Consider the following 26,226-nt stretch of genomic DNA (forward strand, 5'->3'; position numbering starts at 1 on the left):
ATTTTCGTTCTGATGGACGCATACACAATCACATTTAAATTTTTGATTATACGGCTATATACAATTCTCAAAAGAAAGTTAGACAAGCCCCTGAGTTTCACACAATACAGATTAAAAAAACAAGCGGCGCCTAGAATAACAAATATTTTGGCAAAAGTAAAATAATCTAACAGTATGTCCCTTTGATCACACATATAAGACAAAATAGCATATTTATTGGCCATATTGTATTAAACCTTTCTCAGCTTTGTAACTATATGCTGTATGAGCACGAACCAGTTTGCAGTTTCTTCGCAATAACTCTCCATTCGCCGAGTCCACGGCCAGTAGTGCAACGTTTCAGAGCGTCCCACTACGACTATAACGCCACCTAACGGTAGATGATAGTCTTCACAGCCTGCTCAATACACTCCATATGGTCAAATAGCTGTCGGGGATTTCGAAATTCTACATATCAGTTCGGACTTTTGCGTTTGCCAGAACTCTGCGTAATGTATTCTCCACAAGTTTATTTTATTCTCCACGGGAAAAATTAGGCTGAGTTTTCAACATACATTTTTTTGTGCAGGAATCAAAGAAACTTGACAAATAAGAACATAGGGCCTACATCAAATTATATCTGTTCCTCTTGGTTGTTTGTTTTTCAGTACCTGCACAAGAACCCCTTCAGTAGAAAGGCATTTCTCGCCAAGAGTCCGTTTGTTTCCCGAATATATGTTTGGTCAAAACTGGTGTAGCCTAATTAGTATCATTAGACATCTTTACAATACATTATGGTGAGTAAAAAGCACAGCTGTAAACAAATACACAGATGCCGTGTCACGAACAGACACTAGCAAAACAATGAGGTTCATAAAATACATTTATGAAACCCTAATCAGAGCCCTAGTTTGCTCTTGTTCTCAGTTACATAGGTTTCATTCCCTACGAGAAACTTAAGAAGAAAAAACGTGGAAAGAAATGGCTATTCGTTTTTAAATTCACCACCCTCTACAACTTTTTTGTTTGAAATGGCTTTTAGAGAGGAGACATGCGAAAGTTTGAGAATCGAGTGTTTCTCTTGGTGAACAACAAACTCAATTTCCCACAGTGCTCCGATAACAATGCGTGTCACTCCTACGTCACAGCTACTTCCTTCCGCTTCTTCTCGTCTCTCCACCGCCAGCTGCGTGGTTTAGCGGCGGTAGCTAATTGAGCACACATTCTCCTTTTTCACTCCAGCATCTAAACTAGCTTGGACTAATAGCTAATACAATGTCATACCACGACGAAGAGGATGTAAGTACACATTTACTCCTTCAGACATTTTAACGTTTTGACTACAATAACAATGGCACACTGTTAGCTAGGTAACACACTGTTAGCTAGGTAGCTGTGTAGCTAGCTCGACTCCACCGGCATAGTATAACAGTGGCTTCAATGAGTTAGTGTGATATAAATTTACTCTTAACCCCTGCTTTAAGAAAATGCAACCTGGACAACTAGCTAATTGTCTGTAACTCTTTTTAGTGCATTTTTATTATTATAAAATATCGCTATATAATCGATCAGTTGGTCGCTTCTCGCTGGGCAGATGTATCAATATCAGATGCTGTATCAGTAACAAATGCCCGATTGCTTTGTTTCCTTACAGTACGATCCTTACTCCTACACAAACGACTACGATCTGCACACTGGTAAGTATACAAATAACCATCCCTTTTATACTCATACTATCAATATTTACAGATACAATCCTCTTGTTTAGTCAGTCAGTATATAACACACAGACACAAACATACACAACATAAGTAACTTTTAGAGCAGATTAAAGGATATTCTTTTAATTTTCCTTGTAGGTGACCCTAAAGCAGACCTTGCCTACGAGAGGCAGTATGAGCAGCAGACCTACCATGTCATCCCAGAGGTGATCAAGAACTTTCTGCAGTATTTCCACAAAACCATCTCTGACTTGATTGACCAGAAGGTTTATGAGCTGCAGTCCAACCGGGTGTCTAGTGAGAGCATTGAGCAGAAGATCTACGAGATCCAGGACGTCTATGAAAACAGGTAAACTTAACTCTGTGCACATAAGTCTCACACCGTGTGAGATTAATATGCTGACCTTTTCATGCTCTTGCCCATTCAGCTGGAACAAGTTGACTGACCGTTTCTTCAAGACCTCTCCCTGGCCAGAGGCTGAGGCCATCGCATCACTTGTTGGCAATGGTGAGAGCGTTATCCATTACTTGTTCTACTTTTGACTTTGTATCATTTTTATTCTTTATTGTTTGAGTGTGATTTAAAAAAAAAAAAGAAGATAAACTTGCACCGCTTAAGATTATTATCATTATTTATTTTATATATTTAAGATTTTATAAAAGTTTTAGGCCTCCTTTGTGTGGTTCAGTGGAGATGTTTCATGTTGTTTTTGTGTCTTGTGTTTTGCAGATGCCGTGTTTCTCATTCTCTACAAGGAACTCTATTACAGACACATCTACGCTAAAGTCAGCGTGAGTAGCTGCTAAATATGAGCAGTTGTCTGGGTCTTTTTTATCAGTGTCCAAAAAACTTTCTAGAATTTGGTTGAAAAAAATATTTTCTGTATAATCAGGGTGGACCAACTTTGGACCAGAGATTTGAGTCCTACTACAATTACTGCAACCTCTTCAACTACATTCTCAGTAAGTAGGACAAATTGTCCATACATTTTCTCTTACCCGTTGTTGTTAGTGCAAGAACAGCAGCTTAATGAGATCATTGTTGACTCTAAACAGATGCTGATGGGCCGGCCCCCTTGGAGCTGCCAAACCAGTGGCTCTGGGACATCATTGATGAGTTTATCTACCAGGTACATTACAGTGTTTTTAGAGTGCATGCTCAACAATCAATAAGATCAAAATAAAGAAAAGGGCTGATAGCTGTTGTTGTTAATGTTATCATTGCTTTAAGCACCAGATAGGTGACATATTAATGAAGATATTGGTGGTCTTTAATGATCACTAGTCCACGTGGCTAGAAAGCATATTTAAAATCCACTAACAGACATCTGTTCCACCTTCAGTTTCAGTCATTCAGTCAGTACCGCTGTAAGACAGCCAAAAAGTCTGAAGAGGAAATTGAATTCCTGAGGAGCAATCCGAAGATCTGGAACGTCCACAGTGTCCTCAATGTTCTCCACTCCCTGGTGGACAAGAGCAACATCAACCGTCAGCTTGAGGTCTACACGAGTGGAGGTAAAGAAGAGTGTTTTTTATGATATTTATAGAAAAGATGGAGTGTTTATAGAAACCTAATTATTTTAAAATCTTGAATTATGTCAATTTAAGGCTTTAAAATCCAGGATTGTATAGGTCGTGAACATGTTATGTGTTCTTGTAATGCAGGAGACCCAGAAAGCGTGGCTGGAGAATATGGACGTCACTCCCTGTACAAGATGTTGGGTTACTTCAGCTTGGTCGGGCTTTTGAGGCTTCACTCTCTGCTTGGTGACTATTACCAGGCCATCAAAGTCCTGGAGAACATTGAGCTCAATAAGAAGGTACGACCTTATTTAAGACCTCATGTAGAGAGAGGTCTGGTCTGCTCCAATGGTGATGATGAGCGCTAGGATTGGGTGTCTATATGGAAATATGTTGTTGTTTCCTCTTGTCCTAGAAGGTTTGATACAATGCTGACAGATACTGACGTTTTTAATTTAAATCAAACAAACGATATTCTCCGAGGATTCTCATGATAATTTCACTCTTTCTGCTTTATCGGTCTTTATGCTCATGAAATTTAATGTGGGCAAAGTGAAGTTGCAGTAAAAAAGAAGGAACTCATTAATTTACCTGACACATTAACAATGAATAACAATTATGATACTAACATTGTAAAGTAAATACATAATTCAAAGTTCTCAGTTCTTCAGTAGCACAGAGTCAAATAGTTCATTTCATCTCAAAGTTTTTGTTAAATCAACCTTTGTAGCAACAAATAAAAAAGTTTGGTTGATATGTTGAAATTAAACATTAAAAAATTTGCTCTGTAATTCATATTTCTGCATATTTTCTTTTCCCTGTCTTTCAGAGTATGTACTCGCGTGTTCCAGAGTGCCAAATCACCACATATTACTATGTGGGTTTTGCCTACCTTATGATGAGGCGCTACCAGGATGCCATTCGAGTCTTTGCTAACATCCTGCTCTATATCCAGAGAACAAGAAACATGTTCCAGAGGTCAACATATAAATATGAGATGGTCAGTAACAGCAGTGGTTTTTAGACATTGTCTTATCTTTAGCTCTAGGTTCTTTTACTTATGTCTGTACAGAACATGGTGAGAGAACTTCAGACAGTAACATTTGGGATGCGTTGATTTGCTTTAAAACGCTTTGACACATGAATAATAAGCAGGCACTCTCATTGTGTTGGATGATCAAACAGTATTATGTTCGGAACAGGTGTCATAATACCTGTATGTTTTCTTCAGATTAACAAACAAAATGAGCAGATGCACGGCCTGCTGGCTATCGCTCTGACCATGTACCCGATGCGCATCGACGAGAGCATCCACACCCAGCTGAGGGAGAAGTACGGAGATAAGATGCTCCGCATGCAAAAGGGGTAAGACCTACACTCACTGCCTTGCTTTACAACATATTTGTTTAAGTTGTGCGTCAGTCCTTTTCTGTTTTACTGTTACGATTTTGTATTATGTAGAATGTTATATAAATTGTGGAGCTTTGCTTATGGGATATGGAATCAGTAATGTATGACTTCATCAGCATTTGTGCTCGTAGCCTCAAACATTTCTTTTGACACAAATCTTACTTTTACCATGTCAGAGATCTGCAGGTGTTCGAGGAGCTGTTCAGCTTTGCCTGTCCCAAGTTCTTGTCACCTGTAGTGCCAAACTATGACAACGTCCATCCGAACTACCACAAAGAACCTTTTCAACAGCAGTTGAAGGTCTTTGCTGAGGAGGTGCAGCAGCAGGCCCAGCTCTCCACCATTCGAAGGTGAGTCCACCAACTTGTGAGTATGTGGAGGTTGTAGTTTTACCTGTAAAAGCTGGAGTTATGTACAAAAATGTCCTGAATCTCCTCCAAACGTTTTGCCACACTTTACATATTTAAATCCTTTACATGAACTATTAGATTGTGTCTGAGTGCTTATACATGTCATCTAAGTCACAATATGTCATTGTAGCTTCTTGAAGCTGTACACAACCATGCCAGTAGCCAAGCTGGCCGGCTTTCTGGACATGACAGAGCAGGAGTTCCGCATTCAGCTGCTCGTCTTCAAACACAAGATGAAGAATCTGGTGTGGACCAGCGGCATCTCAGCGCTGGACGGAGAGTTCCAGTCTGCCTCTGAGGTCGACTTTTACATTGACAAGGTGAATATCTTTTAAATGAAAGTGCTCGTTTTGATGTTTCTGTGCTGCTGTTTAAATAGCATGTCACAGGGCTGGATGGCTCCGAGGAATGCCTCTGGTGTTTAGTTCGGGTAAAATTAAGCATAAGATTTAAATACATTAAGTTTTACAGAGGTTAGATACGTGGATGTGGCTTGTTGTACTTTATATTTGATGGCATTTTTCCCACAGGACATGATCCACATTGCCGACACCAAAGTCGCTCGTCGGTATGGAGACTTTTTCATCAGACAGATCCACAAGTTTGAGGAGGTAAGCGATCATTCATGTCTCTGAATGGGAAAATATGTAATATGTTTCAGTTGCTAACTATTACAAGGTGTAACAATCTAATTGGAATATTAAAAGTTTGGAAATTAAACAGTTGTCTCTAATATTAAAATTAAAAACATCACCTGCTCCTTTGGTTTGCCTGCACTGAAAAGATTTTGAATACAGGACTAATGGTCACTTCTTGTGTCCCTACAGTTGAACAGGACTCTGAAGAAGATGTCAACCACTGCTACCACTGTGACATCAGGAACCGCTACAAGCCGATGAGACAAGACGGCACATCAAGTCTTCTAATGCCTCCTTCCAGTTTTTTGACAGCTATTATTAATGAAAGATTTTCTATGTAATCTAATAACAATAAAAGGATGGATTGGAGTGCAAATTAATTACTTGTATGTTTTTGCTCCCTAATACCAGGTGTGTTCCACTAGGAGGCAGTATTTACCACCTCACCACAGTTGCTAAGTCTTTTTTTGTAGTTCAAAGACCTTCCAGAATTCAATATTATTAGTATTATGTTCCCACTTAAGCTTTTGTTCGTGGGTAGAACAGACGCCAACTGTGAGGTAACTGGGGGACAAATATTTAGGTTTATTAATGTTTATTTTCAGATTCCCAGGTTTTTGTTCCTGCTCGAGCTCGTTCTGCTGCATCAGACACCAGACTTATGGCAACATCTATTGAGGTCAGAGGCCATTGCATAAGTCTTTTTATTACCACAGACCATCCCACAACATTTCCCAACACAGATCTCAGGGCTGGTGACAAAAATGACAAAGAAATAAAAACTTACAAAATGGGAATATAAAAAATTATTATTTTTTTAAACACACCACTCATCAGAAACAGCATTAGTTGTCCTGCAAAGGAAAACAGAACGACATGTCACCATAGCACAAAATACACATACTCCAAACATCCAAAGTTGTTCCCTACCGATTTTGGTAAGCCAGCATATTTTTTTCTTCAAAAATATCTTTTAATTCCATCACATATTCTAGAAAATAAAAAATAAAGCAAACATTGCTCATTGGAGCATGACTTTTACTCCCTCAGGTGGCAGTGTAAAGTCTCAGTGGGCACAATGCCTTCTTTATGTCTATAAAATGGGATAATTCATAGTTTCCCCCATCTGTAAGTCTTTATCAAGGCTTTCTCTAACTGCCCTTTTTCCCCTGTAACCCCAGTACCAGATAACAGTCATCTTTCATCCACCATGTTCATCATTTAAGAAGTCTTCCTCTTCTTATGAAGATTCTTGCTTTACCTGTGACTGACGCAGGTATGCTCTAAAAAGTGAGCTGGACTAGAGTCTGAATGTTCTCTGCTGCTCTTCAGACCTTTTTGCAACGATCAAAAAGAGCTCAGGCCTCCTCATCCCTTTGTGTGAGGCGAAAACGCCACTCCGTGAGCATCACTGGGAAAATACAGCGGTTCCCCTGTATCCATGAAGTGTTCATCAATAAAGTCCCAACAACAATATCTAATATCTCATTCAACACAGACATAGGCATCTTTCAATAAGGAAAAATATCAGCGTGATAAGGAATTGTTATTTTCTCAGTCTCCCATTGACGGCCATCCGCTGGTCTGAGTGTGTGTAGCATCATTTTTATTCTATTTATTTATTTTGAGTGTGTGTGCGCGTTTGTGTGAGTGTCTGCAGTCCAGGCATGACTTCAAAAAGTTTAGTGAGAATGAGGCACCTTCTGACGATTTTAAGGTCGTGGTTCAACAAGCTTCTCCCACAGGGAGGGACTACTCTTTTCTACTCAGCTCTTCAAATAAAAGTTGATGTCACCAGTTTTTTTTTCTGTCTCACTGAAGGAAATTGTTGAGCTTGTCACTTTCCTTTATTATTATGTTTTTTTTTTAAATAAACCATCTCTTGACAAAATCCAACATTTCCAATGTAAGATCCACCGAAGCTGACCCAGTGCTGCGTTTGTCCCTTATCAGGATGTCTCAATGATGGACTGACGTTCGATGGTGATGTTCCCTAGACTACACACACTCCTCCTCCAGTCCTTCCCAAACTTATCAGGGTGGCGGTGTGGAGGCACAAGGACACACACACACACACACGAGTCGTGGTTTGCTCTCAGACCAGCGAGGCCTCGGCTAGTCATAACTCTGTGATCTCCAGCGGACTCTCGGACAGGGTGTCCCCATCCTTGTGGCGGTGCATCGGGGTGGACTTTGCAGACTCTGTACGGGCGTTGCGCTCAGAGTACAGCACCCCATCAGAATTGAGTGCCTCCAGAGAACGTGCCAGGGCCCGCTGGTCGTCCTCAGGCAGGCTGTTGAGGTCAGACGTGAGGAGCGTGCCTGTGCTGCCGTGGACCACGTGCACACCCTCAGACCCTTTCAACTCCACAGGAAGCTTGTGCTTGAAACGGAGAGTGCCCCGACCTCCACCCATACCCAGATGTTCATCGTCCTCGTCATCCAAATCGCTCTGGATCAGCTGTTAAAGGAGGACAGGAGACGAGAGGGAGAGTGAATGAAGCTGCTAGCTAGTAATACTGGGATTAAAATGCATTAGGTTGATAAAGAAATAGCTTTGACAAGGTGCTGGAAAGGAGTAAATCAGTGGAATGAAACAGAAGCGAAATTAGTAGGTCACTGGAACAAAAAACACTTGAAACAAATGATCAGCAAATTTTAAGCACAAACTCGGTTTGACCTAAAGTCTGGCTCACAGTACACGAGAAAGGAGAACCAGCAAGAAGGAATCACGTCAGAGTAAGCAGATAAGATGTCAGAAAGGGAACTGAGAGAAATAGAAGATCATTCTCCAGCAGAGAGGAACACCTTCAGCGGGTGCAGATAGATCGTCCGTTTTTTGTAGCCCACCTCAGTGACAGATGAGATGTCTCCTTCGGTTGTGGATGCTGTGACAAGCCGTGCTGCAAAGAGCTTTTTCAGTCTCAGGTAGTCGTCCAGGACCACCTTGAGCAGGGAACCCTGACAGGATGGCAGTCATGATCAAACATAGTATGTAACACCATCCACCTTTGCACACCGTCACAGGAGAGATAAATACGAATCCAGAGCAGGAAGGCCTATCCCGGAAGGCATGTTAAAAGCCTATAATAGAGTCCTCAGGGTCTGCCTCTATATTTCATACTCAGGACCTCTTCCACTTCTTAAAAATAGGGGAAGGCTTGAGTTCTGGGACAAGAAGCTGTCCCGACAATTATTAGATGGATGGAGCAAAAATAAAAAAGAAACTATGTGCACGTGTGAGTGCATTACTAGGTCTCCTGGTCTCACCTTGATAGGGCCCTCCCTCATGATATGGCCCAGTTTAGCAATGTTGTCGTACTCCTGAATTGCTGCCCTCAAGTAACGATCATCCTCAGGTTTCGCTTGAGGCTCTCGACCAAATGTGCCCTGAAAACATAATGGTAGAGTATGTCATGGTAAACGATACAAACTCCCATTGGCTATATTCTACATCTCTGAGTATTAAAACACATAGCAAAATTGTTTCTATTAATGTACTTGGGGTGTTGTGAGAAATACAAATGGATGTTGGTACTGACGTGAGTGCGTGCGGGGCTGTTCCACAGGTCAGTTATCTCACTCAGGTTCTCAGGCAGGTCATCCTCATGGTCAGCCTGAGCAGCCAGCTCCAGGTTGCGACAGAATGGGTCCAGCCACACTGGATTGGCCCTGCAGAAGCATTACACCCATCAGTGAGAGGTTACACAAAGGACCTTGCCTTTGAAGGCATCAAAATAAGCTTCAAGAAAATGGTTGATTTAAATGAACCTCCTGATCTATGGAGAAAGGAAAGAAATGATTGGATTATGTGTCTCTTTTCTCATAATTTGTTGGTCTATAGACATACTGAAGACACCTAATTATGGTGAAAACAGCTCAAATAGTTATCTCAATGCAGTTAACTATGATTTTTACAACTCTTTTGTCTGTAAGCTAATTATAAAGCTAGCGCTAATGCGCAGTTAACTTAGTTTGATATAATGACACTGGAAACAGCTAGCCCGGAGGTATGCAGAGATAACCTTTAACACTTACTAATTAACATGTTAGTGTTGCTGTCACATGTTAAAACAACACTTTACGGTTTTATGGGGAATTAAATTCCAATAATATTTCTTGGGGTTGCAGGACGATGATTTTTAACTTTCAACTTTTTAGGTTGTTTGTCGTTCACAGTTTTGTTTACTGGTCCTTATATTTTCTTGAGCATTTAATTCTTGTTATAATTTAGTCCTTGCAGTTTAATTTGTTCCATCTTGTAGGTTAAGATAAAACGTGTCGCCATTTAGTTATGGCGCTTACTTCCTGTTTTATTTTGATAAATCTAGTGTTTAGTTTTACTTCCCCTCCTGTATCACTGTCTTTCATTATTGTCAAGTGTCTTGTCTCCCTCCTGTGCCCTGCTCTTCTTCTGTCCTTTGTTGCAGTGTCTGTTAACCTCCCCTGTTATATTATTAATAAATATACTTATTAAGGATTTATTTGTTTATTGTTTTCTAAGTCAAGGAGAGACATGCCTGAAAAAACAGAACTTGTCAAACAACAAAAAGCAAGTGAGAACTTTGAAAAAACAGAACTTGTGAAAAAACAAACATCAAGTGAGAACTTTGTTGTAAGTGAGAACTTCTTGTAAATAATGTTAGCCAATAAAGTGTAAAAATACAGCTATTATCTTACCCCTCAAAGGAGTACTTGTTAGTGTTGGGCATGTCCAGGATATCCATTAGACCCTGGTTTCCTGTGAGGTAGAGGAAAGTTCGATGTAATGGAAAAACAGCTTTGAGTTAACTGATATTTTGTACTGTACATCAGCAGATAGCAAAGTCATTTCCTGATCAACAGATAAAGGGACCGTCCCACCAATCAAGCTGCTTCTCACCTGTTGATCCTGCAACAATTGCTTTCAGCTTCCTCTCATGTCTGCATCAAACAAAAAGACACATTATGAGATCATAAACATGTTGATCAGTAGCTCAGACTGGTAGCATGACTGAGCGAGTTTCAAACAATGTAAACAAATCTGCCTTAATACAAAATTCTTACACTCTGCGATAATGCCAATTCATTGTGACAAACAAAATCCCCGCAAAGCACAGCAGCACAGCCAAGATAATGATGACCAGCTGTGAAGGAGAAAAAGAAAGACACATTAAAAACACCAAAACCAAATAACATCTGCAGCCTGCTGGAGACTTCCAGAGTTGGCAGCTTTGCACACCTGCAGAGTAGAGATGTCGTCTGGCAGTTTGTCCCCAACAGCTGGCTGAACGTCCACAACATTGTATTTTCTGAACAGGTTTCTCAGCTGCTCTTTGTTTTCATCGATCATCTGAATAACCCTGCAAAGTATTAAAAACAGGAAATCAGTTCCGAATGTGTAGTGCTTATATAAAAGAGGCCTTATTGCACTGGCCGTATTATGCCTAGTGTATGTGAATCAAAGTGCAACCACACTGCTTTGGAGCGCTAGTGCATACACGACCTTTCAACGTCTAGGATGGTGTTGGCCTGATTGTTGACAACATGGATGAACATATCAGTCTGTTCATTGTTCACGGTGCCCTTCTTGTCCACATGACGCTGAAAAAAAGGGTCAAAGATGTCAGATATCTACACACTGCAAACAAATCAAAGCATTTCTCTAAGAAAGCCTAACCTGTATTTCGTCTAAATTGACGATAGCACCGGTGATGTTGGAGAGCAGGTTGATGAAATCTTCCTGGTTTGCACGAACAATATTAGGCATCAGTTTGAAGACTATCTTGACCCTCTGGTCGTCCCGGAGAATATAGATATTCACATTAGTTGTTGTGCTGTGTCCAGCGAAATCACATGCCAAAATCTCAAGCTGAAAGTAGCCGGGATTAAAGGCTATGATGAGCTCGTCAGTGCGGATGATGCCATCTGTCAAACCTGGGGAAATCAAGGGACAGCATTGTTTCTGTGTAAGAAATTTGCTTCACTCAGGAGCAAAAAAGACTTTTGTCACTGTGTGTACCCCAGTAAAACTGAAACCATGCAGAAAAGATCTGACAATAGGCGGTGGTTTAAGTAACTTTCTCTGCGTGAGAAAATGGTTACGGGAAGCAAAATGTTCATGTGTGAGGAAACTGTTACTATTTGTTACTATTTGTTACCTCAGTTTTAATAAAGCCATATCAATTCCTATGATTTGTTTGCAAACGAATTCAAAGTCTGAACTTACTCATTTGTGACAGAGTCCGCCTTATCTTTTAAAACAATATATGACCAGTTTTTCATCAAGTTTTTATTATGAGATATTTGACATCTGAATTGTCTTTAAATCTCTATCCATTGCTACACAGTGTTTTTGCCCTCTAGAATTCCAAATACTTGTTGTGCAAGTTTCTTAAATTTCTTTTTTCTCACAGGTCAAAATGTACCCAAGATTAAAATACAATGCATTTCGGTTCCCCCTTCAGAGGATTTGCATTACAGCAATGCATTATAGAAACGCACCAATCATGAACTTAGTGCCCATATCCTCCCTGCTGTTGTTCTGTGATTCGAAGTAGCGGCTCGTAACAATGTGGTACTGGACCACGCTGTTGTTGCCTATATCATTATCTATAGCCACCAACTTGATAAGCTCTGAGCCCACTTTGGCGTTTGCTGCAACTCCTAAAACAAGAAAGAAATGTATAAAGTAAATGTCGGCATCACATAGTCCATCATAGAGATTAATGCAGGAAAGCAGGTTACCTGCAGTGTACTCTGTCTTTATGAAGCGTGGTGTCTGGTCATTGATGTCTTCCAGTTCAATCCGGACTTCCAGCAGACTGGGGTCTTGAGCCGGATCCAGAGCTTTCGCCCGTAATGACCTCTGACCCCTGGGAGGAGTCCAGCTCTTGTTGCTGGAAGCCTTGATTATGATGGAGTAGACTGGGATCTCCTCTCGGTCCAGATCTTTCAGCACTTTTAACTCTCCATCTAGACTCAAGCCAAAGTTTCCATCGCTGTTTCCTCCTTCAGGAAGAGACACATTTGGCCACATTAAACACTGACGCTTCAAAGAGGGAACAAAGACAGCTAGATCCATACAAATGTTTTCATTATTCTCAAGCTTTTGAAGTTCAAGGACTTTCAGATGGCCACACAATAGAGATACAATAAATTAGGAGAAACTTGTTTTATAATCTTCCTAAATCCAAGACTTTAGCTAAATCAGTTATTGAACTGACTGAGAAAAAAAATCACAATTAACAGCAAGAACATGCTACTGTGTGTAGAGCACCAAGTGACCTGCAATAAAGTAGTAGACGATTGCATTGGAGCCCTCATCGGCGTCCACAGCTCTGGTTATGTTCCCCACAATGGTTCCTGGAGGGGAGTGCTCAGGCACTGTAAGCTTCTGGTAAGGCAACCCACCACGCTGGGAAAATATTACATAAAAACACATTTACACGATCTCTTACGTACAGATGTTACATTTATGATGTATTCCTAGATGTGTGCTCACAGGCGGTTTGAGGAAGACAGGCTCATTGTCGTCGATGTCCGACAGCGCCACCTGCAGAGGCTGTGTGGTCTCATAAGGCACTGGCTGGCCCATGTCACGGGCCACAATAATAAGCTAAGAGAACAGTTTGCACAGGGTTAGCGTCACATACCTACAATTACAGCGACTGGAAACACAAACAAACTCTGGTGACTCACGCTAAGCAAGGCCTGCTTCTCTCGGTCCAGCTTTGCAGTAGTAGTAATGACTCCAGTCACGGCATCAATGCGAAAGTTTTCCCAGTCTCTGTTACCCGCTCCCGTCTGCAGGAAGGCATAGCGCACTTCTCCATTGAGCCCTTCATCAGCATCTGTAGCATGCACTTCATACACCACCAGTTCTGGACGTTGTTCCTGTACAGACCAAAGAAGGGCAGTGAGTGTTTGTGTGACGTGAACTAACCAATCTACCTGTATTACTCAAATGCAAGAAATTTGTGGTTTTTGAGAGGTTTCTATATTGTGATATGCTATGATTAGCAATCTCCATGTCTCTCAGTTGGAAGATAAACAACTCTTGAAAGACCACAAACCACAATAAGGGTTCTTTTATAATAGCCACTTATGATACTGATGGAGTGTCAGACAAATATGACTAAGCCACATGAAATACATTTTATTAGCAGTGAAGTAAAAGTATAAGTTCAACTCTTCACAGTAAAACCAGTGACTCATTTCTTTTGAGCATCATAGTAGTACTAGAGTAAAGAAATAAGGACATATACATTCTTGCACATGCTGATAATGATGACTTAAAGAAGGCTGTGAATGCAGATAGTACCTCTAAGATATGGATGATGGTTCCATTGGCTGGCCTAACAAACACAGGTCTGTTGTCATTGACGTCTATGACTGTGATGATCAGGACCGCTGTGCCCCAAAGGGGGGGACGCCCCTGGTCTGTAGCCACCACAGTCAGGTTGAAACGTTCCGACGACTGAAGCAGACGTCGAGATCGCACCAGTCCTGTGTTTGGATCCAGGGAGAATGCATCTAAAAAAGCCCAAGAGAAGACAAAGTTGTAATACTATTCTCTTTCCACCAATTATATAAGTGATTAAAAAGTAAAATGTGGATATTTATTGGAAGAATTCAAGCTGTACCTAAGGTTTTAATTCAAAGCATAGTTCATTGAAAAGATTTAGTCATGTGACCCTATTGAGGATTTTACTGCATCTTCATACCTGAATGGGGTCCCAGCATGTTGTACAGTACTGCGGCATTCTCGCCTTCATCCAGGTCAGTAGCTTTTATTGTTATCACAGAAGTACCACTGGGTTCATTCTCAAACACACTGGTGTTGTACACTCGCTCTGAGAAGCGCGGCCGATAATCGTTGATATCGAGAACAGTCACCAGGACCTGATTTGACACATTATAATGCAAAAGGATATTAGGGATAGTATTAGCTTGGGCTTTAAGATCTGCAGACTTTAGCTCATCACACAGCTCAAGCAATAGTTCAAATTATAAATATTATATATATATATTATAAGATAAGCATTGGCTTCAAATTCATAGATTCCCCCTGGTTGACACCCTTATTAAGTATTTGATTAAGTGTTTGCATGATTTGCTATTTTTTGACTTTGACAACACAACTTGTAAAATTGGCCTATTTCTCATTTGCATAAGGGTTCAATGAATCACCCAAATACTAAAGATATTTACAATATTGTTTATGTGTAAACCAAAGGTTTTTGCCATCACGGACTACGACTTCTACCTGGACAGAGTTCTCTCGTCTGTTGTTTGGACTGCCGCCGGGATTGTCTCGGGCGACAGCTGTTAAAGTGTAGTGATCCTTGGTCTCTCTGTCTAGAGGGGACAGGATGTAGATCTCTCCCTAACGCAGAAGAGAAAGAATGATGAGGGGAAGAAGTAAAAGTGTTGACTGGGAGAACATTTAGTTGACTCTGTGTTTATGACAGAACAGAAGTCAAATACGGTCAAATATGTACTGTAGATATTTTTAGGTCATTAAAATCCTTTTGCATAAACTTGTGTTTCCTGGTAGTATGCTCCTCAGTCCTGCCAGGAGAGATAACACAGTAAAACACTCCTCACTACTCAATAAATGTTTATTTTTTCCCCAGAGGACAGAAATTCCACATTTTCAGTGGAACCTGCTGTTCGAAAGGTTATGGATTGCTTCGCTTTAACCTTTCCACTAAAATCTCACACAGTGGAATGTTATATTTACTGTAACTACTCTGAGATGTTTTTGTTACACTTTGAGCAAAGCTTTGTCATTTTGGATTCTCTAGGAAATGCTCAAACAAAACTCCGATTACAGAAACAAAAATAAAGCAATTTTATTTACACTACATCAGATTTTGCTGGCGTTTGAGTTCACTTACAGTAGATGGTCTGATTCCAAACTTGCCCTCTCCATCTACCAGGCTGTACTCAATCACTGCAAAGAGGCCAGAATCAGCATCTGTAGCACGGACGCGAACTATGGTGGTGCCTAAGTCTACATTCTCAAACACAGGCTCCTACAAACAAGAAAAAAAGAAAAAAACACACTCATGCAGTACAATGCTTGATGACATTGCAAAGCAAGCTCATTTTTACAGTTAATACACTGGTGGCAGTTTATGGTGGTGAATTAATTTCATGGATTTTGTGTGCTCTGATTCATAATTTAATGACTTTGTTATTTCTCGGTTTGCTGTGTTTTGTCCTTTTCGGGCTCACGTGCGCTGGTACTTAATTTAATTTAGACATAGATGTAACTAATGGCACTAATAACACTGGCATCCTGAGGCTTGTGCTTCTCCTGCTGTAGGCTCTTAAAATTTCCACAAATATCAAGTTTACGCAGTGATCACAGAGAATATAGAAACATTTTAAGCAACAGTCCTACACAAATTTGCTTCAATTGTGTTCGTGTTTCTTAACATCCTCTTTAATACCTGATATGATGGTTGTACAAAGACAGGGTTGTTGTCGTTGACATCTACAATACGCAGATAAACTGGCAGCTCAGCAATCCTGGGAGGAGTGCCGTGGTCCTGAGCACGAATTGTAAAATTCAGCCATTGCACCTGCTCAAAATCCACCGTCTGGTTGGCTACGATCTTACCTAGAAAAAATGGTATCACAATGATAATCACAGTCAACATTCATATACTATAGCCTGTGTTTATATTTTAAACCTGCATGACAACAAGTATGGAAAAGTATAATAGAAACACAATTAAAATAAAAACAAGTCAAATAAAAAAATAAAGCTAGTAAATAGTAATTTGTAAATCTCATAAACCCATATGAACATAGAAAACTTATTTAAACTGAGAAAATGTACCAGTTTAAGAGAAATATTATGAGACATTGAAAGTGTTTGCAATTTTACATTAAGGAATATTATTCTGAAATCCTTTTACAGATGCAGTTTTTTTGCCTCTGCCCTCTCTACTTCTGAGTTTACTCTCAGTTTACTTCATTAGTTGCAAAATGTTTCACAACGTGGCACCATCCCAAGTTTTTTGAAACATGTCAAATTCAAAATGAGCTAATATTTTTCATGAAATATTAAAAATATTTCAGTTCAATCATGTGTTTTGTTGTATACTGTGAATAAAATAAGATTAGCAAATCATTGCATTCTGTTTTATTTGATGTTCTAAGTAACAGCACACAGCATCTTAAATGAAAGCAAATCTAAAACTGGTGCATGCTGCGTTTGTTGACAGCATGCAGCCAACGACAGCCCACCAACTGAAGGGTCCTCTAGTCTAACGTATCCCCCTCGAGGCAGGTGAAGCAGTTGGTAGATGATCTGGCCATTGGGACCCTTGTCTGGATCTACAGCTGACACTGACAACAGCGTTGTGCCTGGCTGAGCTCCTTCTAAAATCTTCTCTGTGAAGTTAGTCACTCCAAAAGGCCGGAAACGAGGAGCATTGTCATTTACATCCAACACGTTGATGGTTAATCTTGCTGTAGAGGAGATCATGATATGAGAGATAAGTGGAAACTACTTAGGAAATCACTTATAATAAACTGAAGGTTAAAGAGTCACTTACCATTGGGGACACTGCCTGACCTGTCAATAACATCGCTGGCATTGTCATGCACAGACACAATGATCTCAAATGTAGCTACCAGTTCTCTGTTGAGAGGGTTGCGTACAAATACCGCACCTGAAAGTCCATATGAAGACACACAAAAGACCTGATATAGCCAGTATCCATCATCATTACTCAAAGTAAAGCTTTTTAGATCATATACAATGCGGTAGAAATATATGTCTCACCTGTGTGTAGATCAATCCCAAAGGACTCCTGGAGTCCATCCACTGGGTTGTTCCCATCATCCTTTGCCTCCACTGAAATAATGTAATACTCCAGCCGCGGATGCAGATCAGGGTCCTCGGCAGTCAGCGTGGCTACCACCACACCGCGTGGAGTGGACTCATTGACGTTTATCACGGTTACAGGCTGTATAAAACGTGGCCGTGAGTCGTTGACATCATCCAGGATAACAGTCAGGGTGGCCGTGCCAGACAAAGGGGGTGTGCCACGGTCAGTTGCTATGATGACAAGACGGTAGGAGCCGCGCTCCTCTCTGTCAAGAGTGGTGTTGCCCACTAAGACAGCGCCAGACAGCGCTTCGACCACGAAGCGGTCCTCGGCGCCACTTTCCAACCGGTACGTCAGCCATCCATTAGAGCCAGAGTCAGCATCGGTGGCAGACAGCTGAGTCACCACAACACCTGGAGGAGACAAAGTAATGACTGGAGAGCAAACACACTGGCGTATGCACGCATACACACATTGTGATCAGGCATCGCTCCCCCGAACACAAAAAGCCCCTAAACCTCATACAGTGGAGGGGTAATACTTTTGTTTCAACGCCCCTCCTCCCATCCCACTCACTGACCCAGATCATAGAAACAAAGCAATGCACACACCAGTGGGGCTGTTTTCAGGAAGTCGAACGCTGAAACTGGACGGGCTAAAGACAGGAGGGTTGTCATTTTGATCCAGGATGGTAACTGTGAGAGGTACACTGTTGTTTAAACCTCCTATGTCCTCCGCAACCAGAAACAGCTCTACACGAGGCTCCTGAAATGCCTCTCGGTCCAACTTTGCTCCCTGGCGCACAAGTATCACACCTGGAGGGAGATACAGACTTTACCATCACACTTTTTTTTTAAAAGAAGACACTCTTCTTTCTTGTTACTGGACAGTCACAATGTTACCAGTATCAGCATCTACGGTAAAGAGGTCCACCCTTGGTCCCAGCAGGCGGTACTTCACCACAGCATTACGTCCAATGTCTTTATCCTCAGCTAGAACTGGTCCATTTAAAACTGTTACAGTGGTTCCTACAAGACAGACAAAGATGTCAGGAATGAGGAAAAAGCTGTCCTCTTAATTTAAATCAATCTGTGGTCAAAAGAAAAGTCTTAATTATTACACACCGAAAATTAGTCTCACAAGATTTCAAAAATAACATTGATCATCAGTCCTTACAAGGTAAAGGACTGTAGGAAGAAGTCTTCTGTACTGAGTCCCCAGGTCACGTGTTTTTTATTTGTGTTTTGAACAAATGTATTTTGTATAGCTCTGAAGTGTATTTATAATATAAGACTATTTGTAACCCCTTATCTCAAAAATCACTCGACAAAGTGAGAAAAAAAAAGCCTTCGCTGAACACGAACTGTGTGTAAACAGATTCAGGAAGTGGGTTAGACAGTGCTACAGACCATGTTGCTCTGCCATGCACTTATAGGTTGCAAAGGTAGACACACACACACACACACACACACGGATGCTACCTGCAGCAGAGTTTTCTGTGATTTCAGCCCTGTAGCTGGTCCTGGTAAACATAGGCCTATTGTCATTCTCATCCAAAATGGTGATAACCAAGAAGTCTGAATCCTGCATGTGTGGGACAAAAGATTCATGGAAAGAAAATACTTAGAAGACTGTGTGACACAGCAAGGAAAGACAAATATAGGTCAGTCAACCTGCAAACTAATATAGAGATATCAGACGTCAGATCAGACAGATTTTGCACTACTTTGTTGCACGCGCTAATAGACTGCATTCAGACTCTAGCAGTTCCTGTCTCTGCAGCCAAGAAGAACAGTTTCACACCTATTCCCACAGATGCATGGGGTGCGTTTAAAGAAAACCTCACAACTGCAGTTTGATGAACTCTGTTACTCTCGCTTTAAGTAAAAAGACCACATATGAACAGGATGCAGGAAGTAAAGTATCACAAATACCAAACAGGTGAGACATAGGTATAAACAGAAGTGACTTATAACTCTTGAAGTATCAAAATTATGTAACTTTCAAAGATAAACTTTTGAAATCACGTATCACTGTACCTAGTAGAGCGAAAATGGGCATAGAGAAACTTTAGATTGAAAGTTTTGCTATTTTTCTTACATCAGTCCACCGTTTGCACTTTGCACTTTTTACATTATGTAACTTTTATAGTTGTGATCAAAGGTTTATATACAGTCATCATGGGCATGAATGTCATGGTAAATTTGTCACGATCCAACTGAGTGGCGGGTGTGGCGGGGCCGGCGGTGTATTTCCTGGGTCCACCTTGAGGCGGAGTCAGGCAATCTCCTTCACCTCCTCCACTTTCACCTATCGCTCTGGATGTGCAGGTAGGACCATTCCCTGCCACAAAACCATTCACTTGGGTTCACGACAACTCCTCCCAGTTGGAAAACCGCTCTGATCCAAGTAAGCAGCCACACCCACTGAGTCACTCCTCAGATTTCCTGCCTCACTTTGCCTCATTGTCTCTGTTCTCCCTGTGCCATAGAGGAGACTGTACTCCTGCTCTGGTTAAACCAGTCATCTGTGCCCGTCTTCTGTTCCTGTGTTTCCCTAAGAAGTCTTCCCTCCACCTCACTGACGCTCACATCCTCCCCATATTGTATATATTCATGTAAATAGTTGTTTAATATCTTGTGGGGTTGTTGTGGGTTTTGGTGTTTGTAAATGGCTTTGATATCACTGAATAAATCAAGTGTAAATTCATCGCTGAGCTTACTGAGTCTGCTTTTGGGTCCTTTCCCTCAAGCTGGTCTCCGGGCTGCCTTGTGACAAACATGGGCTTTGAAACTTTTAAGACTTGAAAGTTTTCTTTTTCCAGTACATCATGCATACATGCTTTCAGCAGACATCAACAAGCTTTTGCATAATTGCATAGATTTGGTAGAATTCATATAAATTAGTTGGTTTCCTGGCACATGTTAGTTTTAAGCATAGGGTTGAGGTTGGGGCTTTAGGAACACCAATCAAAAAGCTTAACGTTTACTGCTTTATCCACTGCAAAACCAGTTTTGATGTGTGTTTGGATCATTTTCCTGTTGGAGCACCAAGCTGTGTCAAGTTTCAATCATCAAGCTGCTGATTTCAGGTGAAGTTGATGAATTTGACATTGCGGCCAAATGTCTCGTCTGGCCATAAAATCTATTCTCCAGAAGGCATTTGGCTTGTCCATGTGAGTCAGAACTCACCACCAACACATCGCAGAAGCTGGCCGCACCTCCCTGAGCCTGGTTCTGTTGGAGTTTTCCTGTTAAAAGAGTTTCTCCTTTCCACTGTCATCAAATGCTTGCTCATAGGGGTGTCTGATTGTTGGGGTTTTCTCTCTGTTATGGAGCACATCTGTTATTGTACAATATAAATCAACTTGAGGTCACTGTTGTTGTGATTTAGGGCTATATTACCCATTTGCGTCTTTTTCATCGTTCAAAGCAATCACCCACAGTTTGAGGGGTTCATTTACATTTCATTCACATTATGGCAAGTGCTTTGTGAAACAACTATTTGTGCATAACCTAAAAACCACGCTTGCAGTTAAATTCCTGAGATAAGCTGCAAAGACACACTATTTTATTTGCAGGCCGATGGGTTCATTGGTCTCTCTGTGAAACTGTCAGGGTGGTAGCATGCGAACACTTGCAATAAATGCAATAAATGCACATAGGAGAGTGAGCTTACCCTACGAGCGATGCGGGGGTTCTCGGGGTTGTCTCTGACGGTGATGGTGAGCGTGTATTCGGCTACTCGCTCTCTGTCTAGTGGTCTGTTGACCTGGACGACACCAGTCTGTGATATAAACAAGAGACCGCATATTTCACCCTTATCTAAAAAAAAGACAAATTCATATCCTGTCACATAAGCTTTTTATTTATAGTCTATACAGCTAATGTATATAGCTGGACTGCAGATTAAAGGGAGCCTGAACACTTCCATAGGTTAAACTGATAAACTGATCTGTGACTAAATCTAGAAGCACTTGCGTGCTTCTTTATCTTCCACCACCTGCTCCACCTTTTTCAGCCTAAACCCCACCATTCAGTTTCTCACTGTGTCATTGATGTAGAAGGCTCCATCCTGGTTGCCAGCAGTGATGTTATAAGTGAGCAGCGCGTTGCGTCCGCTGTCTGCATCTTGCGCCCGGACTCTGGCCACAGACGTGTGTATCGACGCGCCTTCACTTACACTTGTGTTGTAAGGCAGGTTAAGGAGGACTGGGTCGTTGTCATTGATATCAAGGACATAAACCCCCACCAACACCTGAAAATATAAGAGCCACCTTTAAAAATAAAGGCATTCAATTCAAACTGGTCGAACAGCTATTAATAAACCCATAAAAACAAGACTTTATTATGTTTTTTATATTGTGGGTTATGTGACATAAAGAGATTAAATAAACTACAGCAGTTATTCGGGTGATCTCCCGAATGACTGTATCCTGCATGTGGTTAGTGTGTACAGTAAGCAAATAATAGAACTTAAGCCACATTTAACACACAGTAACAGATATGGCAGAGTGTGTGGGTGCTTATGTGTGAAAGCGTGGCCCACCGAGCTGTTGCGAGACGGGGTTCCCAGATCTCGGGCTGTGACAGTGATGTTATAGAAGGCCGTGGTCTCTCTGTCGAGCTCTACATCCTTTCTCACTCGAAGCTCACCCTCCACTGGGGAAACCATGAACTCGTCTGACAGAAAAACATGTAAGAGAGTGGAGATGCATATCAGTGTAAAAGGGGGTGTTCCTAGGCTTCTTATGTGATGTTATCTAAAGATTCTCTACTTCACTAAAGGTGAAAAATGTCCCAGACCTTTACAGGACGCTGGGGATGTCCCTGAAACGACCTGCCTCGGTTGTGAAAATGCTGCACGTCCCTTTTATACGACTTTAAAATTTGGTTACTTAATAGTCAGGTTACAATGTTGCAAGGACATTTTGGACACGTTTTCAGGAAGTGTTACGAGACGCTGCCCTTCACAATAACTGTAATGTTCTCAGGATGTTCAGAGACGTTTTGACGTGGTAATAAAGGATTTCATAACAGTTTACCGTCACCACAGAAAATCAGTCTGATACGAACTTTGGAAATCTCCACCGGTGATGCTGTACTCCACTTTGCCGTTGAGCCCAGAGTCTTCATCCCTGGCTCGGAGTGTCCACACCCGAGGCCCTGGCTGACCTTCAGTCACCTCAAAAGGTCCCTCGTAGGCTCTGGGAAAAGTGGGTGTCACGTCATTTATATCCAGGACGTTCACCAACACCTAAAGAGGGGACAGGAGGGGAGCGTCAAATGAGAGCTGGTACACAGACGAAGGCGATCCTTGATAAAATGCAGAATGCACGTGGGAGGATTTCTATGTGCGTTATTCTGTAAATATAAATATGAGTGTTCGTCATCACTGTTGTGCTAGATGTCAGGCGAAGAGCAGGTTTTGGACACTGGTCCGTAGCTGTGACCACCAGTGCATAATGTCCGTTGCTGATCTCAAAGTCCAGCTCCTTCACAGCTGTAATTCTCCCCTAAATACACACAGCATTAACAGAAGGTTAACGTTTTTCTGCCGCTTGTAACGCTTCAGCATAACTGCTTTCATGTCTCACCGTGATGCTGTTGATGTTAAAAGTCTGGATCAGGTTGCCTGAAGCGATGGCATATCGCAAGGTGCCGTTCAAACCCTCATCTGGGTCAATGGCCGTTACCGTAGCGATGGTGGCACCCACTGTCTCTGGTCCCTCGCTCAGCACTGTGACGTACTCCTCCTCGGGGAACTCCGGGGCGTTATCGTTCTCATCCACAATGCGAACGTAGATGGTGGTTGAGGTCTGCGTTACACACAGAGAGACACAGAAAAGCATTCACAGCTGCATGCTCTGTTTAGAGTGATTTTATTTATGTGAATGACAAAAAAAACCCGATCAACTTGTGGCAACTGAGTCCGCAAGGGAGTCTCAATATGAGTTCATACTTCTTTTGTATTACAATTACAATGAAACTACAATGGGTTATCATCAGCTGGGCGTGCAAAGGTCAACAACACAACAAAGCAGGAGGATTTCTAACATTTTCTGTTGAAGAGAAAACACTTGTAAAGCTCTCATGTGGCACTGGATATTCAGCATTCACTTAATATGAAGGAATAATAAAATAAAGAAATAAAAACAGGTGCATTGTTTGCTGAAAGAATATCTTGTGAGAACCAAAACTGCAAAATCATGAAAGTGAGGCATAAAGCCCAGCCTGTTCCAAACCACTCATTTCTGGTTGTTCAGATCTTGATACATCAGCAGAAGTAGAGGTATCACTGCATGAGATAAAGGTCATGCAAGTTCCTGCTCCACCAGTTTGATCTGCCAGTTCCCCAACCAGTGCTGCGAGAAGAAACAGCAACTGACCTGGCCCTTCAGGCTGGGGGGGTTAAATTCGTCATTCCAATTTTATGAAACTGCAAAAACAAAACCCACCAAGTGATAACCTGAATATCACCACAGCTTTGTTTATTCTAAATAGGTTGTGGCTACATTAAAAAAAAAAAGACCTCAGTAATATTTTCAAGGCCCAAAGGTGAAGTGCGATCATTTTTCACAGGAAGATCAGTTTACTTGTAAAAGAGCTCTCTTACTATCAAATTTATGGTTTGTGTCCTCGTGATGCCACTGGGGTCATCTCGGTCGGTACATATTTTTTAAATCCCTAAACATTTATATCAATATTGGTGTTAAAAACAATAGTGTCTGTGAGGCTCTTTTTGCGAGAAAGGATAGTGGGTGGGTCACTGAGAGCGAGAGAGAGAGAGAGGGAAACAATGACTGAGCCAGCTGATAAGGTAATACTTTGGTGCGATTACAGTATGCAGATGTAGAAGCCTGCAGGCTGCCCCAGCCAGTGAAGATGCAACTTTGCATCACTCAAAGGATAGTGGGTGGGTCACTGAGAGTGAGAGAGGGAAACAATGAGGAGGAGCGAATAAGGGACTGTCACGCTGCTTTTCCGTTTCACAACTCAGAGAAGCTGGAGAGACAAGGGACGATAAACCGGTTTTTATCCGGACAGCCATGGAATGGGTCTCACTCCGTCGCTCATCAGTCTGGGGAAAGAAGTTCGTGTTTTTGTTGCTTTTGCTTTTAGCTTTAAATAAGGCTACAAGACCAGTGGAATGTAAATCCCTTTCCCAACAATACAAACCCATGGAACAGGCTCCCGTGCTTCCTGCCTCCTGCCGTCTGGCATTCCTACCCTCAAATATTAAGAAGACCATCCAGCAGGCTTTGCAGGATGAGCAAGACTCAGGAATGTGTCCCCCAAATCGCTGTTTCGTGCCGGCAGTGGCCCGTTTCCCAGTGATAAGGTGGGCTCGTACCTCCTGGTTCGCCTGGCACCTCGGAACATGCCGCACCATCGCATTACTCAAGCATCACTTCTGGTGGGTGACCTTGGAGCAGGATCTGCGGGAGTACATCTCTGCTTGGAAAGTCAACAAGACCCGAAACCAGTGACCCTCTGGATGACCACTAGCCATACCTTCTCACCCCTGCCTTCTCTTCTCAGTGTGAGTAACTTCACTGAATGAATAATAAACACGTTTTAACCAAAAATGCATGAGAAACAGACACAAACCTACACAAACCAAAGTAAGACTTCTTGTTTGTGCATAGGGTTTGTTGTTTTGCCATTTGGAGATTAAGTAAATTAAAAATCAAATATTGTCATTGGAAGTACTTTACTCTGCATGTTCTAATGCACACACACACACACACACACACACACACACACACACACACACACACACACACACACACACACACACACACACACATTTTTAAAGATTAAATCAGATGTTATGATCAGTTGCTCAGTACTCAAGTAGCCTTTTTTACTAAATACATTTTTTACTCTTATTTGAGTAATTTCTTGGATGGATACTTTTTGCTTTTACTTAAGTAAGACAATGTTGAGGTAGTGCAGCTATTAATTAAGTACAACTTTTGGTTCTCTACACATCTCTGGTCCCAATGAATATTCATTTGTTTCTCGCTCATTTAACTTGCCCTTGTCTCTCCATTTACAGATCACATGGTAGGCTGGAGCCTACCATGATTGGATACCAGGGGGGTGGTACTCTCATTTCTGCCTGGAATTTTCCTACCATTCTACTGGAATCTTCTGGGCAGGGCCATCATGCTCTGCTTGACATCTCCACTCACTTGCAGCTGATTTCAGGCTGTCATTGGAGTGATTTAAGCCTTTTAGCTGTTTAGTTCTTGTCACGTTAAAAGACTTGTGTTTAACTAATAAACATTGTAAAAATTCTGTTGTCTCTACTCTGGGTTTCTGCACGTGGGTTCAGTTTTGGTACCAGCCTTTGGCCCCCGTGACACTGTATTACAATCCATTTATGTTTTGTATCTGAAAAAATCCCTCCTCGTGATGCCACTGGGGTCGTCTCAGTCTTAATTGTGCCTGGGAAAAAATCTGATTAGAAACAAACAAAATCCCAGTTTGCTACAAACTGGATACTGAGCATTCGCAATAAACATTATTGAGATTTATCAGAAATATATACTGCCACTCCAAAACACATCTTCTGGGCTGCAGACTCTATCACAGACTAAACGTCTAGATATTTCCAGACATACCTAATTAGAAGTAAAATCTCACAAGTCAGCAGACATTTCCTGATATAGTGACAGATATAGTGGTCAGATATGCACCAGTCTGAAAAAGTC

General features: G+C 41.5%; 2 protein-coding genes and 1 long non-coding RNA gene across 3 annotated transcripts in view; 2 read left to right on the forward strand and 1 right to left on the reverse strand.

Moving 5' to 3' along the window:
• Positions 1 to 1,119: 1,119 nt before the first annotated feature.
• eif3s6ip (eukaryotic translation initiation factor 3, subunit 6 interacting protein) lies at positions 1,120 to 6,059 on the forward strand. Its single transcript, XM_031737616.2, has 15 exons — positions 1,120 to 1,278; positions 1,634 to 1,676; positions 1,839 to 2,049; positions 2,129 to 2,208; positions 2,431 to 2,492; positions 2,594 to 2,663; positions 2,757 to 2,830; positions 3,044 to 3,215; positions 3,366 to 3,520; positions 4,051 to 4,221; positions 4,453 to 4,586; positions 4,808 to 4,981; positions 5,172 to 5,361; positions 5,572 to 5,652; positions 5,869 to 6,059. The coding sequence occupies exons 1-15, from the start codon at positions 1,255 to 1,257 to the stop codon at positions 5,938 to 5,940; spliced, it is 1,713 nt and encodes a 570-aa protein (XP_031593476.1). The 5' UTR covers positions 1,120 to 1,254; the 3' UTR covers positions 5,941 to 6,059.
• Positions 6,060 to 6,359: 300 nt separating this feature from the next.
• The window catches only part of cdh23 (cadherin-related 23), a 189,346-nt gene continuing 169,479 nt past the window's right edge, over positions 6,360 to 26,226 (reverse strand). Inside the window, exons 38-69 of the mRNA XM_039621895.1 lie at positions 23,104 to 23,325; positions 22,903 to 23,022; positions 22,583 to 22,763; positions 22,056 to 22,189; positions 21,555 to 21,764; positions 21,186 to 21,293; positions 18,989 to 19,091; positions 18,410 to 18,535; positions 18,119 to 18,322; positions 17,462 to 17,920; positions 17,232 to 17,348; positions 16,921 to 17,145; positions 16,119 to 16,288; positions 15,561 to 15,698; positions 14,927 to 15,046; positions 14,385 to 14,562; positions 13,982 to 14,193; positions 13,360 to 13,554; positions 13,163 to 13,276; positions 12,946 to 13,075; positions 12,406 to 12,669; positions 12,163 to 12,324; positions 11,339 to 11,595; positions 11,165 to 11,262; positions 10,901 to 11,021; positions 10,726 to 10,805; positions 10,562 to 10,602; positions 10,360 to 10,420; positions 9,222 to 9,351; positions 8,950 to 9,069; positions 8,530 to 8,640; positions 6,360 to 8,140 (exon numbers count right to left, since the gene is read on the reverse strand). Of these exons, the coding sequence (XP_039477829.1) occupies positions 7,799 to 8,140; positions 8,530 to 8,640; positions 8,950 to 9,069; positions 9,222 to 9,351; positions 10,360 to 10,420; positions 10,562 to 10,602; positions 10,726 to 10,805; positions 10,901 to 11,021; positions 11,165 to 11,262; positions 11,339 to 11,595; positions 12,163 to 12,324; positions 12,406 to 12,669; positions 12,946 to 13,075; positions 13,163 to 13,276; positions 13,360 to 13,554; positions 13,982 to 14,193; positions 14,385 to 14,562; positions 14,927 to 15,046; positions 15,561 to 15,698; positions 16,119 to 16,288; positions 16,921 to 17,145; positions 17,232 to 17,348; positions 17,462 to 17,920; positions 18,119 to 18,322; positions 18,410 to 18,535; positions 18,989 to 19,091; positions 21,186 to 21,293; positions 21,555 to 21,764; positions 22,056 to 22,189; positions 22,583 to 22,763; positions 22,903 to 23,022; positions 23,104 to 23,325 (5,253 nt within the window). The 3' untranslated portion in view covers positions 6,360 to 7,798. The remainder of the gene's footprint in view (positions 8,141 to 8,529; positions 8,641 to 8,949; positions 9,070 to 9,221; positions 9,352 to 10,359; positions 10,421 to 10,561; positions 10,603 to 10,725; positions 10,806 to 10,900; positions 11,022 to 11,164; positions 11,263 to 11,338; positions 11,596 to 12,162; positions 12,325 to 12,405; positions 12,670 to 12,945; positions 13,076 to 13,162; positions 13,277 to 13,359; positions 13,555 to 13,981; positions 14,194 to 14,384; positions 14,563 to 14,926; positions 15,047 to 15,560; positions 15,699 to 16,118; positions 16,289 to 16,920; positions 17,146 to 17,231; positions 17,349 to 17,461; positions 17,921 to 18,118; positions 18,323 to 18,409; positions 18,536 to 18,988; positions 19,092 to 21,185; positions 21,294 to 21,554; positions 21,765 to 22,055; positions 22,190 to 22,582; positions 22,764 to 22,902; positions 23,023 to 23,103; positions 23,326 to 26,226) is intronic.
• Positions 24,415 to 25,810, forward strand: LOC116318581. The gene is made up of 2 exons (XR_004199329.2): positions 24,415 to 25,049; positions 25,569 to 25,810. It is a non-coding gene; the product is annotated as an uncharacterized LOC116318581 (long non-coding RNA).

Source organism: Oreochromis aureus, linkage group 13 (assembly GCF_013358895.1).
Source record: "Oreochromis aureus strain Israel breed Guangdong linkage group 13, ZZ_aureus, whole genome shotgun sequence".
Lineage (NCBI taxonomy): Eukaryota > Metazoa > Chordata > Actinopteri > Cichliformes > Cichlidae > Oreochromis > Oreochromis aureus.

Coding starts and splice junctions, on each gene's coding strand:
- eif3s6ip (XM_031737616.2), top strand. CDS start 1,255: ATGTCATACCACGACGAAGAGGAT. Junction 2,664..2,756: donor CCTCTTCAACTACATTCTCA/GTAAGTAGGACA, acceptor GACTCTAAACAG/ATGCTGATGGGCCGGCCCCC. Junction 4,982..5,171: donor CAGCTCTCCACCATTCGAAG/GTGAGTCCACCA, acceptor ATGTCATTGTAG/CTTCTTGAAGCTGTACACAA.